Raw genomic sequence first — 14,390 nt, 5'->3', positions numbered from 1 at the left:
GTTTGGTGTTTCCACCAAAGAAATTTCTCCAAAGAAACTATTCATCCATACCCAGAACGGAAAAGAAAAAAAAAATCAAAGAATAACTAATTACACCTATATTTAAGATGTTAGTACATTGGGTTTACGTTTCCAGATCATTATAATTTAAGTCTTAGAGCTCTACCACACAACTTATCTAGGATAAACATGATTGAATATTCTAATTTTCTCTAGGTTGGGTGACCAGCCCTTTACATGACAAGGTTAAGCATTTCTTTTTTTGAAAGCTTCCAATTTTTGGCTATTCACATCCACTATTTCAAAATTTGGAATTTTAATTTACTGCAAATGCTTGCCCCCACAGTACTGGTCTATTGGGTTTTTTGTTGTTTTTTGCCAGTCCTGGGGCTTGGAGTCAGGGCCTGAGCATTGTCCCTGGCTTCCTTTTTGCTCAAGGCTAGCACTCTGCCACTTGAGCCACAGCGCCTCTTCTGGCCGTTTTCTAGATATGTGGTGCTGGAGAATCGAACCCAGGGCTTCATGTATAGGAGGCAAGCTCTCTTGCCACTAGGCCATATTCCCAGCCCGAGGTCTATTCTTGATTCTTTTCACTACAAATCCTTCTTAAAGACATCAAAATGGGGGAAGGGAGTAGGGAGGTGCTAGAAAGCTTCTGAACTATTCTCTGCACCACTTGCTAAGGGTGGTCTCTTTGTCAAGAATTATGCGGTCCAGCCCTCAAGGCCACACCATTTAATATTCCCACTGGCTCCCTGGGACTTTTCTTGGAAAGAATTGACCTGTTTTCAAGACACACCTAGGTACTAGTCCGTCCAGGAATGGGGCCTGAAAAGAATGTTGGTATTTTCCTTCAGGTATAGGTGCCTGGGGGTCAGTGAGAGAGGGAAAGGCTAGGGGTGGAGTGGGAGGCGGGTGATCGACAGGGCTAGGAAGTGTCTCCACCTCCTTCTGAACGCGAAATAGCCAATGAGGTGGCTCGTCCCGGCCGGCTGGGCCGCCAGTGCCTTATAGTATGCAGCAACCGGAGGAGTCACGTTGGGGGAACGGCAGAAAGCAGCTATCCGTTTACACTACTTTGCTCTAGCAGCTATCTTAATGGTGACTGCGTGGCCGGGGGGAAACCTGATCGGCCAGATCCAGCCGAAACCGGGAGGGAGGGAGTGGGCTTTCCGGAGGGGGGGAGGGGGGAAGGGAGACGAAGAAGGAGGAGTAAGAGGGGGGAAAAGAAAGAGGAAAGAGTGCGAGGGAGTGAGGGAGGGAGGAAAATAAACAACACACACACACGCGCACACACGCACACACACACACACACACAAAAATGTCCTCTTCCTCCCCCACCGGGCAGATTGCAAGTGCGGCGGACATCAAGCAGGAGAATGGGATGGAAAGTGCCTCGGAAGGGCAGGAGGCGCACCGCGAAGTGGCGGGGGGCGCGGCGGCGAGGCTGAGCCCCCCGGCTCCAGCCGCTTTCCCCTTGGAGCCGGGGGACGCCGCGGTGGCCTCCGCCGCCGCCAGGGTGAGCCGAGAGGAAGGGGCAGCGGCGGTGGCGGTGGCCGGGGCGGCGGCGACGGATCAGGTACAACTGCGCTCGGAACTTCTGGGCGGGCCCCCGCACCACGCCGCCGCCGCCCCCGCGCGGACCCCGCTGGCCTTCTCTCCCGACCACGTCGCCTGCGTGTGCGAGGCGCTGCAGCAAGGGGGTCACCTGGACCGCCTGGCCCGGTTCCTGTGGTCCCTACCCCAGAGCGATCTGCTACGTGGCAACGAGAGCCTGCTGAAGGCGCGGGCGCTCGTGGCCTTCCACCAGGGCATCTACCCGGAGCTCTACAGCATCCTCGAGAGCCACAGCTTCGAGTCGGCCAACCACCCGCTGCTGCAGCAGCTCTGGTACAAGGCACGCTACACCGAGGCCGAGCGAGCCCGCGGCCGGCCCCTGGGCGCGGTGGACAAGTATCGGCTGCGCAGGAAGTTCCCCCTGCCCCGCACCATATGGGACGGCGAGGAGACCGTGTATTGTTTCAAGGAGAAGTCGCGCAACGCGCTCAAGGAGCTCTACAAGCAGAATCGCTACCCGTCGCCCGCCGAGAAGCGGCACCTGGCCAAGATCACCGGCCTCTCCCTCACCCAAGTCAGCAACTGGTTCAAAAACCGCCGGCAGCGCGACCGGAACCCCTCCGAGACCCAGTCCAAAAGGTGAGCGCCAACTTTTCCTCCTCCTCCTCCTCCCCCCACCCCCTCTCCCAGCCTTCTTTTCCTCCCAGTGCTGCTGGCAAACATGGCGCTTACCTTCCCCACCAGCCCAGTCCGGCTGCCCACCTCTCCCCGCCCCCCACCTCGCTTCCCCCCTCTCCTCACCACCGCACACACCGGGAGGGGGGCGGTGGTGGCCCCCAGAAGGGAGTGGGAGGGGAAGTCTCTCTTCTTACCCTCCCCCCTCCAGCCCCCAGAAGTTTCTGGTCGCCCGCCTAGGTCTCAGTCCCCGCCCCCACCTCGCCCGGTCACCGCTGCCTGGCTTCCCACCCCCCACGCGCTGGCTTTGAAGTTGCCACTCTCTCCCGTCGTAGCCGGGCGCAGGAAGCGGGTGTGACGCCGGCCGGGCAGCTCTCACCACAGCTCCTGGCCGGCTCGGGCTGCCGGCCGGAGGTCTGTCCCCCTTCTCCGGGGTCGGTCAGACCTGGCCACCGTCTCCAGGGCTCGGCTGCGCCCCAGGCCTGTCGATCCTGGAGGTCGTTCGGGTCGCTCGGGAGGGAAGGAGAGCGCCTTGGGGGGACTGGAGGCCCAAGAAGGGTCTAGGGACGTCGGAGTTTTAATATGACAGAGTTAATCATTCACCCAGCCCGTTTGGTTCCCTTGGCAGCCGCGGCAACGTTGGGTGCCGGTGCGGCTCGGCTCGGCTCGGCTGTGTTTTGAAACCTGATTCTGAACAACTTCGGATCGGGTTTCGGCGTCGCGGGGTAGCACGGCTTCGGAGCCTTTTCTTAGGTCCCCTAAACTCTGCGTGACTCCCTTCTGTTAGGGGCGAGGGACAACCTGGCACGAGGCGGATTGAAAGAAGAAAATGTGGGGCGCCATCCACTCAGGTCCTGCTGAGCCCCCACCCTATCAAGTTTGAACTTTTTGACCAGCAGGTTCCTCCTCCCACCCCACCGCACCCCCGTTTTTCTGGTAGAAAGCCCCAGAGCCAGACACTTGGGGTATGATTACTGGACAAGGTAGAGCAATGAAAAAGGTCGTCTAAAGAAATGCTGTTGCCATCCTTGCGGGGGGTTGGAGAACAGAATAATCCAAGGCAGCTCTTAAAATTATTCTCGAGGAAGGAATCTGGGAGCCGTGGAGCCGGGCCGGCCTGGGCCAGGTGAAGGTGATCATGGGCGCATTCCAGAGCCGGGCGGCGCGCCCTTGCGGCGGCTGCCCCTGCGCGCCCGGCAGGGGCTGGGCGGTGGGGCCCCGACGGCTGTCCGTTCTTCGCTTGAGGCTGGGAGGGAGGCGCGGGCCGAGGCCGGGCCTCGCGGTAACCGTAAACAAAACGCGCCGTCCGCAGACTTAAGACACTCCGAGAAGGCGCCTAAGTTAAGCCACGCCATCTGTGCCCACTAGAAGACGCCGATCCCCGCGCCCCAAGCACCGATGGGATCTGCTAGGCCGAGGAGAGAGGGTGCGGAGCGGTTGCGGAGCACGCGGGCCAGCTGCCCTGCAGCCTGGGCTTGTTCCCTGAGTCTCGTCCTTCTCTCTTCCCCCCCCACCCCCTGCTGCCACATTCCCACCCCGGGCCTAGTTGCCTAGTTTAGACCCTCTCTCCAGATCTACCTCCCACCTGCACCCTGGTGAGTCACCCTCGCAGACGGCGACTGCAGCTCAGCCTCAGCTCGTAAATCAAACCGCTTTCTGCGCTCCTGGCCCCGAAGCCCAAAACCAGGCTAATCCCCTCCCCTCTCCTCCGCTTGGAAGTGAGCAGCGGACCGCGGGGCCGCTGCTGGGATGTAGGATCCCACCCTAGCTGCTCTGCTGGGCCAAGACTCACTGAGGCTTTCAAACTGCTTCTGCCCTGCCCCACCCCCACCGCCATTTGGATCCAAATGGCGAAAAGCCTCCATAGCAGTTCAACACCCATGTTAGGTCTTGCCCCCAAGTTGGGAAGCAGACATAATCTTGCCCGAAACAGGACTGAGGGAGAACTCTGGGAAGGGTCCAATAGTTACTTGGCCTCCAAGTAACTATCCTTTCCCTCCCACCTCACCAGGGCACAGGACGTGTTTGTTAAAATAAGTCCTCCTGGCTTCCTTTGGATTCAAAAGCGACTGCACATAACAGTTCTTGGGTTCAAAGTATCTTTCCTACATCAAGGACAGCCACTTTGCTGAATGTCAATCTGGTGGAGAAGTTAGGGAGTGGGAGCAGGTGAGAAATGATCTCCTTAACTAACTGGCCAAAAAAAAAGCTGAACAATTCATCTCTCTCTCTCCAAAACAACATTAATTGAATTGGTTTGCGGGAGGGGAAGACATTCCTAAATAGGAAAGCCTGGCCCCCTCACTTTCTGATCAGAGTGGAGAGTTCATCTTCCCAAATTGTCTGGCACATCAGAATCTACTGAAAGGCTTCCTAGTGAAAACAGGACTAGAAGACATCCTGCTGTGCTTTCCTTGAATACTACTTTTAATGGGTTTAGAGGCTGTTTTCCAAACTACGTAGCAGCAGCGTGTACTCCTTTGACCTTCTGAATGACTTGATTTCCCTCTCTATACAGTGAGTCTGATGGCAATCCCAGCACTGAAGATGAATGCAGCAAGGGTCATGAGGATTTGTCTCCACACCCACTCTCAGCTTCATCTGATGGCATCACCAATCTCAGCCTTTCTAGCCACATGGAGCCAGTGTACATGCAGCAAATTGGAAATGCTAAGATATCATTAAACTCTTCTGGCGTTTTATTGAATGGAAGTTTAGTACCTGCAAGTACTTCACCTGTTTTCCTTAATGGTAATTCTCTTATTCAGGGACACAATGGAGTTATCCTTAATGGGTTAAATGTGGGGAATACACAGACGGTGTCACTGAACCCACCAAAAATGTCTTCGAACATTGTGAGCAATGGTATGGCCATGACTGACATACTGGGGTCTACCTCCCAGGATGTGAAGGAATTCAAAGTCCTCCAGAGTTCTGCAGCTAATTCAGTAGCCACCATGGCCTACAGTCCCAGTGCCCCCGTATCATTCCCTGGGCTGATACCTAGCACTGAGGTGAAAAGAGAAGACATTCAAGCAGTAGCTTCCCAGGATGGGGGTTCTGTAGTGACTTTTACTACACCAGTTCAAATTAACCAATATGGCATTGTCCAGATCCCTAATTCCGGAGCAAACAGCCAGTTCCTTAATGGGAGCATTGGATTCTCTCCACTGCAGCTGCCTCCTGTCTCAGTGGCAGCATCACAAGGTAAAAGCCTCATTTGGTACCGTAATAGTGAATGTGTTGGTCAGCTGCTATAAGTGACCCATCTATTGAGAAGTATGGATGAGTCTCCTCCTTCACAACATTTAGGTTATAGCCTGCTTGCTTAGTTCCCTCCCATCCTGGGGATGGGCTTTTATTTTCCCAAAACTGAATGGAGAAGTACAATTCATCAAAAGTCTTGCCAATTGTACTGTACAATTATAGAAATACAATAAGCCTTTATCATATTTATCAGTGCTTACAAAAGAACCCACTACTTGATCTAAAAAGATCTCCAGAGGAACGTATGATTAAGTTTCTTCTCTCTCCCTCTCTCTCCCTCTCTCTCCCTCTCTCTCCCTCTCTCTCCCTCTCTCTCCCTCTCTCCCCCTCTCTCCCCCTCTCTCCCCCTCTCTCCCCTCTCTCCCCCTCTCTCCCTCTCTCTCCCTCTCCCTCCTTCTCCCTCCTTCTCCCTCTCTTTTCTCTTTCCTTCCTTTTTTTCTTTCCTGTGTGTGTTGATACTGGGGTTTGAACTCAGAGCCTTGGTGCTGGGTGCTGTCCCTTAGCTTTTTCACTCAAGGCTGGTGTGCTACCACTTGAGCCACAGCTCTGCTTCTGGTGTTTTGCTAATTAAACTGGAGATAAAGGTTTTGTCAACTTTCCTGCTCAGGCTGGCTTCAAACCATAATCTTCAGATCTCAGCCTCCTAAGTAGCTAGGATTAGAGGCCAAAGCCACCAGCATCTGGCTTGCTTAGGTTTCTATTACTCTAGGTGTATGGTCATCTCCTATATATAGGTCTATTTGTTAAAATAGTCATAAACTTTATTGTGTATGTCTGGGGCTGATAACAATCACCCAGAGAAAGCATTGACCTGAAATTCAGGAATTCTGAGCATGATAGGTCAGTTTTTGGCTGGTTAGAGTATAGCAGTAGAGGGTGCATACTTTTTTCAGTTCTGGATTGGGATATATTGGTGCATGTGTGCCTTTAATAAATTGCTGGCCTTAACCAATCAGCTCTCTGTAAGATGATTTTACTAAAGTCAATTTATGCACAAATGTGTTGTTTCCACAACTCTGGTCCACTTCAGCTTTTATGTATATACTTGTAGAAAACTGGTTTTAAATTTCATCTTGTATATTTGTTTCTCTTCAGGCAAATGGTAATAATAGCCTTGTAGCATGCTATGTTCCAGGTTATAGATTTAGGCTAAGTCATTATCCCCAGGAAAAAATACAAAATCCACAGAGAAAGCCAAAGTGCTTAGTTTTACAATAATTTAAGGAGTTTAATGACAAATTTGAGCATAAAGCATGAGTAAATATGTCAAAAGTACTTTTCATTTGAATCTAGAAAAAATGGTACCATAGAAATTCATTATGAACTAATAGCTAATTTTTAAATAGGATTCAAAGTAGGAATTAGAATAGCATTACCAGTTAAAATGACAGCTGTCAATCTTTAGATTGGGTGAATTAAGGGTGTAAGTCTAACCAGATTGATCCAGCAAGCAATGTTTGTTTATAGTAGTTGGGGATTTCAGTTCTCAAGAAAGCATTTTGGGGATTTGGACTGTCTCAAAGACATATTGACCCTTCAGTAAAATCTCTAGGCAAGATATACTTGTCTTGGGTATAACTGAGCCTTATATAAAAGTATAATATCTTTTACAACTTTATTTTAATTTTTTTCTTTTTGTGTTAGTACTAGGGCTTGCATTCAGGGTCTCGCACTCTCAGCCTTTTTCCAAAAGTCTGGTGTTTTACCACTTGAGCCACTCTGACCTTTTTTCCTGGTTAATTGGAGATAGTCTCACCAACTTTTTGGCTTAGGCTGGCTTCAAACCATGATCTTCAGATCTCAGCCTCCTGAGCAGCTAGGAATATAGGTATAAATCTTTTACTGCCTTATAATCTGAGGGGGAAAATGAAGTTTTTTTTAAACCCCCATTACAAAATTAGGCTTTCAAGATTTTTCAGCTAGGGCTGGGGATATAGCCTAGTGGCAAGAGTGCCTGCCTCGGATACACGAGGCCCTAGGTTCGATTCCCCAGCACCACATATACAGAAAACGGCCAGAAGCGGCGCTGTGGCTCAAGTGGCAGAGTGCTAGCCTTGAGTGGGAAGAAGCCAGGGACAGTGCTCAGGCCCTGAGTCCAAGGCCCAGGACTGGCCAAAAAAAAAAAAAAAAGATTGTTCAGCTCATTTGATTGATTTTTAAGTTCCTACTTAACTTATAACTCAACTGCAGCTATACTTTAAAAAACATCTTTTAGAATACATCTTCTTTTCCTCCTTTATTTGTTATGATTTTTGCATACACAGAAATAATCATTTTGCTTGCATACAATTGCCATTGGGAAAAAGTTGCCCCTATTATTTATGGTTCTATCAAAAACTCACTAATCATTTAGTTCATATTCACTGCTATACAATTTCACAAATATACAAAATAAACAGCTTTTTCAGATGTTTTTGTTGCAGTCTAGTAATCTATAAAATATAATTAATTGAAGCCAAATATTTGTGTAATTTGCAAAAAGAAATAATAAATTTGTTAGGAAATAGCCAAAACATCTCCACTAGTGTTTTTGTTTTAAACACTAATGAGGAATATTTCTATGAAGAATACTTTCTGATGGTTACAGTTTTAAAAGGAGTTCAAATACAGTATTTTATCTTTTCTCCTCATTTAAAGACATGGTTTTACATGGGGGTGCTTGAAAATGTTTGGAAGATATATAAAGAGCTCTGTGGCTCTTATTTATCACTGTAGATGGCAATGTAATTGCAATTTGGATATAAAAAGGGAGTTTTTATTTTTATTTTTGCCAGTCCTGGGGCTTGGACTCAGGGCCTGAGTACTGTCCCTGGCTTCTTTTTGCTCAACGCTAGTACTCTACCACTTGAGCTACAGTGTCACTTCTGGCTTTTTCTCTTTATGTGTTGTGAAGGAATCAAACCTAGGGCTTCATTCATGCTAGGCAAGCACTCTACAACTAAGCCACATTCTCGGCCCATAAAAAGGAGGGGATGCTTTAAGTGAATTACCTAACTTAACATAGGGCTGCTTTTTCAAGTAGTGAAAGATTGACCAGACATCTAATTGAAGGTTAAGGTAAATAGCCCATTTGAATTCTGTTACAAAACTCCCCTCAAATCCATCTTTCTTTCAGTTGCATGATATGGGGGCCTGGATCATCTAATCTGTATCTTTGTAAAGGCTCAGGGAAAGGATTTTATTTAACAGAGCTTGGGGGAAACAATCTAAGTCATCTATTTTGAATTATCTGACTTGAACATCTCTTGCTTTCCACTTACATTTCTTTTTCTACTTCTGGTCTCTGTAGGCCATTATAACGAGAGCTTCAAAAGATACAAACCTTTTAGAGAAGCATTAGCTCTGGTCCTTTATTTTAATCTGTATTTTTAAAAACACATGTTATTGTTATTATTTTTTCCTATCTCTACAACACTAAAAACCCAGAACTAGCACAACAAAAGATGAAAAACCTTTTGAATGTTTTGTTGGCTTGATGTTGCTTTATGGCTAGTTTGGTGAAAGTTTGTGACTTGTCTGTACAGGTTTATGTCGTTAACTTTTAAGCCCTATGGAAACTCATTTTATGTGGTATTTTCTACATTTCCACTTGTATTTTATGTCAGTTACTGAGTAAACAAAGGCATTTTTGCTTTGCATTAATGTCTCTAGTTCCAACTGGCAGTGCTAATGATAACTCAGTTAAGAGAAGTCAAGTCCATAATAAGAAACCAGAAACTTAACTGAAATTAGAACCTGAATGGGATTTCTTTTTTTCTCATTTGAGTTGAATGGTTTTTTGTTTGTTAGTTTGGTTGGTTTGTTTTCTTTTTCTTTGATTTTTGAGTTTTTTTCTTTTGAGATAGACACTCACTAAATCCAGGTTGCCCTCAAGTTCATAATCCTCATGCCTTAGTCTCCTGAATTCTATGATTATTGGCTGTGTCTATCATACTGGTTTTCTTTTTGTTTTATTCTCATTTTGCTTTGGGGTGCTGGGATTAAAGATAGTGATTTGAGCTTAATAGGCAAGTGCTTTACCACTGAGCTCCATCTCAAGCCTGTACATTTGGTTTCTAGATCTGTAGTTCTCACTTTCCTCAGAATTACTTGAGGGAGGCCAGGAATTTGGCCTAGTGGTAGAGTGCCTAGCATGCATGATGGCCTCGGTTCAATTCCTTGGTACCACATATACAGAAAAAGCCAGAAGTGGCCCTGTGGCTCAAGAAGTAGAGTGCTAGCCTTGAACAAAAAGAGCTCAAGGACAGTGCCCAGGCCCTGAGTTCAAGCCCCACGCCCTGAATTGAAGCCACATGACCGACCCCCCCCCCCCCCACACCAAATCAGTAGAATTACTTGGGGGAAATAAGATTATTACTATTGCTAGCCCAGCACTGGTGGCTCACACCTATAATCCTCCTACTCTGGAGGCTGAAATCTGAGGATTGGGGTTTAAGACCAGCTCTAGCTGGAAAGTCACTCCAATTAGCTGGAAATGGAGCTGTGGTTCAAAAAACAAAATACTATTGCTCTTCTAAGATTTGTGTGTGTCTGTATCTGTCTGTCTCTTGGAAATGTGTTCAGTATGTTTGGGCTAAATTATTACATAGAAGTATCACTTCTCTTGAGGAAAAAAAGTGTGCAAAGTAGATTTTGGGGTCCTGATCATTTCTTTTTGTGTTAATTGTTCCTTCGTGTTTTTTCTAGGTAATGTTTCGGTAAATTCAAGCACTTCAGATGGGAGCACATTTACAAGTGAATCTGCCACAGTCCAGCAAGGAAAGATTTTCTTGAGCTCTCTTGCTTCCAGTGCAGTGGTCTACACTGTTCCTAATTCAGGCCAGACTGTAGGATCTGTGAAACAGGAAGGCTTAGAAAGAAGCCTGGTGTTTTCTCAACTGATGCCTGTCAATCAAAATGCACAAGGAAATGCAAACCTTTCTTCTGAAAATATCTCGGGGAGTGGCCTCCATTCATTGGCCTCCTCGTTAGTTAACGTATCCCCCACTCACAATTTTTCCCTAACTCCTCCTCTACTACTAAATCCCACTGAGTTAAACGCTGACATTGCCGATAACCAGCCAATGTCTACACCTGTGGCAAGCAAATCTACTGTGACACCTGTCAGCAACACTAACTATACAGCTCTTCAGAACTGTTCCCTGATTACTGGTCAAGACCTACTGTCAGTTCCTATGACTCAGGCTCCCCTTGGAGAAATGGTTCCTGCAGCTGAGGACCAGGTGGGTCATACCTCCCCGGCAGTACACCAGGATTTTGTCCGAGAACATCGTTTGGTTCTGCAATCAGTAGCTAACATAAAAGAGAATTTATTACAAAATTCGGACAGCAAAGCAACTAGTATCTTAATGATGTTGGACTCCAAATCCAAGTACGTCTTAGATGGCATGGTTGAGACTGTCTGTGAAGACCTGGAAACAGATAAAAAGGAACTGGCCAAGCTTCAGACTGTCCAGATGGATGAAGATATGCAAGACTTATAAACTCCATTGCCTACACCCCTTCCCAACATACACACTCACACTCACACTCACTTCAGTTGGCACAAGCAACAAATTGTTGCAGGAAACTCCAAAACATAAAACATTTTCCTATTTAAAGGAAAACAGTCTAATTGTGCAAATAAATGCATTCAAAAAGACTTTGGGTTGATCTGCGTGAAGACAACAGTTAACTACACAAAAGCAGAAATGGCACTGCTGCTGCCTTTGTTGTGTTCACATACAATCTCTAAGAAGATGGTGAGGAAGGAATAAGATGAAGTACATTGAGTGAGAACATGTCATTTAGTTGGCAGTGAAGATCTGAGGTCAAAATGAAACTTGATCATGTTTTAAATTGAAAATGTATACATCTAAAAATAGAAAATTAAATATTGCTACAGACTATTAGAAACAATGCAATTGTTTTTGTTTACTTTACTTCATGGGCATTGATCTGATTAAGAAACATAAATGGTACTCCAAACTATTATAAGACTATATTTTGAAAGTTAAGTAGTTTAAATATATATGTATATGTACATGCATACGTACATTTATGTTATTCAGCATTTTTGAGAAAGTTTTGGTTTTAACTCTCTACACATTTCCAAATGTGACTGCTAATAGTTTAATGTGACTGAGAAAGTTTGAAACTCCACTAAAAACTGAAACAGACTTCAGTGTGAATGTAAATATAATCTCGATTCTATAAGTAGGATTTAAGTACAGTGAATTTTATTTATACTGTGTGTTTCTCTTATACTTCAGGCACCATGAACTGAAAAGAAAAAAATGCTTTCTTACTGTTTAATTTATTTTTTATTGTTTGAACAGGAAGTGAATATCTTTGTTTCCAACAAAGTTTTACTTTTTTGTAGGATTTTAAAAGCAATGATTTTTTTTAAGTCAGGAGTCTATTAAGGTCAATATTAATAACACTGAAACAGGAACTCTTAACTCCCAATATTGGAATTTTGGTACTTTTCTTTTACACCTTTGTTCCTCATTTAGCAGCTCTGATTCATTTAAATATGTTTTATATAGAATTCTATGTGCCTTTTTACCTTGTGGCCTTTTTATATTAGTAATAAGGTACAAAAGTATCAACAGAAGCACTGATTTTTTTTCCCCTATTATTTAACAGGGTTCATTTTTATCACAGAATTGTTTTAAATCTGGAGAACCTACGTTTCCCCAAATTTTATGTATAACATCATACAAATGAGTAAACAACTAATTATTACTAATGCTTTCATTATAGTGAAATTAACAAGTCATAGAAGAGCATGTAAAACCAATTCTATAGGCTATAAAACTATTTTAAAGTGAAGTAAATAGAATTCATGAATTCTGTTGAACATAATTCTGTCCTGTTGATCCTTCATTCTCCATGTTTTGAGTTGGTTGTTAACTATGACACATGACTATTTGCACTATATTTCCATCTCTCCTTTAAAAACAAATCCTTTGGTTTTCTATAAGAATCTTGTTTGATAATGTTAGCTGTGTTTAAAGATTTTTTAATCAGGATGTTATTAAATGCAAGATGTAATAATGGAAATACATTTATGTAGTCATCACTCTCTGATCTCCCCAAAAGCCAGAAAAGTGAGAAAATAGTCTTTTCACAGATGGCCTATGATTATTAAGCAAAGATGTTATCACATCTTGCTTTCTTTAGGATGAGGTCAAAGGGTACATTCTGGATCTCTACATGCCCTTCAGCTAAGCATGTTTAATAGGGGCCCTAGACTAATCTATGCTGTTATACAAATGCAACCTGCAGCATAGACTAATTAATAGTCCTATGAAGATTTCCAGTCCCCATCTTTTGTTTTGTTTTTCCTGGTCCTGGGGCTTGAAATCTGGGCTTGGCAGTGAGTATCTTTTGCTCAAGCCTAGCACTCTACCACTTGAGCCACAGCTCCACTTACTTTTTGTTTGTTTGTTTTCTGTGATTAATCAGAGATAAGAGTCTCACAGATTTACCTGCCTGGCTTGGCTTCATACCACAATCCTCAGATCTCAGCTTCCAGAGTAGCTAGGATTACAGGCATGAGCTACCAGCAATTGGCTTCTCTTTCATCAACTTGATAAAGAGCTTACATCTCATTTTTCTAATGGAGTTGGTGAATGTTCTAAACTGCTGAGACTACATGTTTTTGCTTTTGTTTTTTTACACAGTCAGGTGTTTGGACTTCTCTTCCACTATTTCTGCAACTTAGAGGGTTTTTTGTTTTTTTCTTTTTTTGTTGTGTGTGTGTGTGTGTGTGTGTGTGTTTTCTCCTTCTTTGCCTGTGTGCTAACCATGTTACTGAGGATAATTACGTGAATCTGTAGTATAGTTTACATAAAAAAGGATGTGTTCCACTTTGCTGCAGATACTGAGTTTGATAATTATTTAAAAAGTACTATTCATTAAGGGAGAAGGGAAGGTTTAGAAAGTTATATATGTTACATATATATAAAACTGGAAAAGTTTTATATGTCTTCCGAAAATATAGTCTCTCTTTTATTCAGAGTTCTTCCTCTTTTCTCCCTTTTGAGAAAGAAAACATAGCACAAAGCGTAATTCTTACCTAGAAAACATTCATATCCCCCAATATGATATAATTATAACCCTACTATTTCTCCAGGTAGCTACACAATATACCAGGTAAGGATCAATCACATAAGAACTTACAGTTCTTTCCTATTCTTTCAGTAAAATATGGGCCAGTTGATATGTAGCCCATAATATATGTGAATGGAATAATATAAACCGCACAATCTTGCACAGAGTTGCAGGGGTTTTGTTCAGTTTTTTGTTTTGTAATACCATGGGCCAGACTCAGGACCCTTGGAATTCACGTGACAGAATATCCTTCTTACATAAACCAATGCTTGAAGATGCTGCAAATGACCCTCTAATGATCCCTGAAAAGGAATCAGAAAGAGGTAAATGACTCCCTTCAAAACCCACCCCCTGCTGCTGGCTCTAAGGATTTTTGGAGTTGGCCTATCTATGCACCCTATCAGCCAGCATTTGGCATTTAGCTCTGAATTACATTTTAGGTAGGATGGTCTATCATATAAAGAGAAGGTGCACTTGTACCTCAAGCAAGCAAGAGCACCTGTGTTGTACTGCATTACATTTCATGTATATTTATAGTAAACGCTGAATTATATACACATTTCAGTGCCTTTCATGTGTTGTGAAAGGCAGCCATTATAGCCATAGATTTTTTTAATCCATAGTTAAACTGCACACTGACCTTAAATGTTGTCTTGCATGTGAGTAGTTGGATTAATGGACATGTGTAGGGGCCTGCCCTGCTACATCCTAGCCAACTGTTCATCGTACATAGCCACAAGTTCTGTTTTGACAGATCATCTCATAAAAAGCGATTTGGGAAAATGGGGGAAAGG

General features: G+C 44.5%; 1 protein-coding gene across 3 annotated transcripts; it reads left to right on the top strand.

Moving 5' to 3' along the window:
- The first annotated feature begins 639 nt into the window (after positions 1 to 639).
- On the top strand, positions 640 to 12,906 carry Six4 (SIX homeobox 4). Of its 3 annotated transcripts, XM_048362079.1 has the most exons (4): positions 640 to 1,101; positions 1,349 to 2,196; positions 4,751 to 5,439; positions 10,186 to 12,906. In XM_048362079.1, the coding sequence occupies exons 1-4, from the start codon at positions 1,099 to 1,101 to the stop codon at positions 10,980 to 10,982; spliced, it is 2,337 nt and encodes a 778-aa protein (XP_048218036.1). In that variant the 5' UTR covers positions 640 to 1,098; the 3' UTR covers positions 10,983 to 12,906. The 3 variants fall into 3 exon arrangements, with proteins under 3 accessions (XP_048218036.1, XP_048218037.1, XP_048218035.1); XM_048362080.1 differs by lacking the exon at positions 640 to 1,101 and having other exon boundaries at positions 1,271 to 2,196; positions 4,751 to 4,983; XM_048362078.1 differs by lacking the exon at positions 640 to 1,101 and having other exon boundaries at positions 1,271 to 2,196.
- The last annotated feature ends 1,484 nt before the right edge of the window (positions 12,907 to 14,390 follow it).

The sequence above is a fragment of the Perognathus longimembris genome, chromosome 14 (genome assembly GCF_023159225.1).
Source record: "Perognathus longimembris pacificus isolate PPM17 chromosome 14, ASM2315922v1, whole genome shotgun sequence".
Lineage (NCBI taxonomy): Eukaryota > Metazoa > Chordata > Mammalia > Rodentia > Heteromyidae > Perognathus > Perognathus longimembris.
Note: the sequence above shows the minus strand (reverse complement) of the source record. Positions and strands in the feature narration are given on the sequence as shown.

Coding starts and splice junctions, on each gene's coding strand:
- Six4 (XM_048362078.1), top strand. CDS start 1,322: ATGTCCTCTTCCTCCCCCACCGGGCAGATTGCAAGTGCGGCGGACATC. Junction 2,197..4,750: donor TCCGAGACCCAGTCCAAAAG/GTGAGCGCCAAC, acceptor CTCTCTATACAG/TGAGTCTGATGGCAATCCCA. Junction 5,440..10,185: donor CTCAGTGGCAGCATCACAAG/GTAAAAGCCTCA, acceptor TGTTTTTTCTAG/GTAATGTTTCGGTAAATTCA.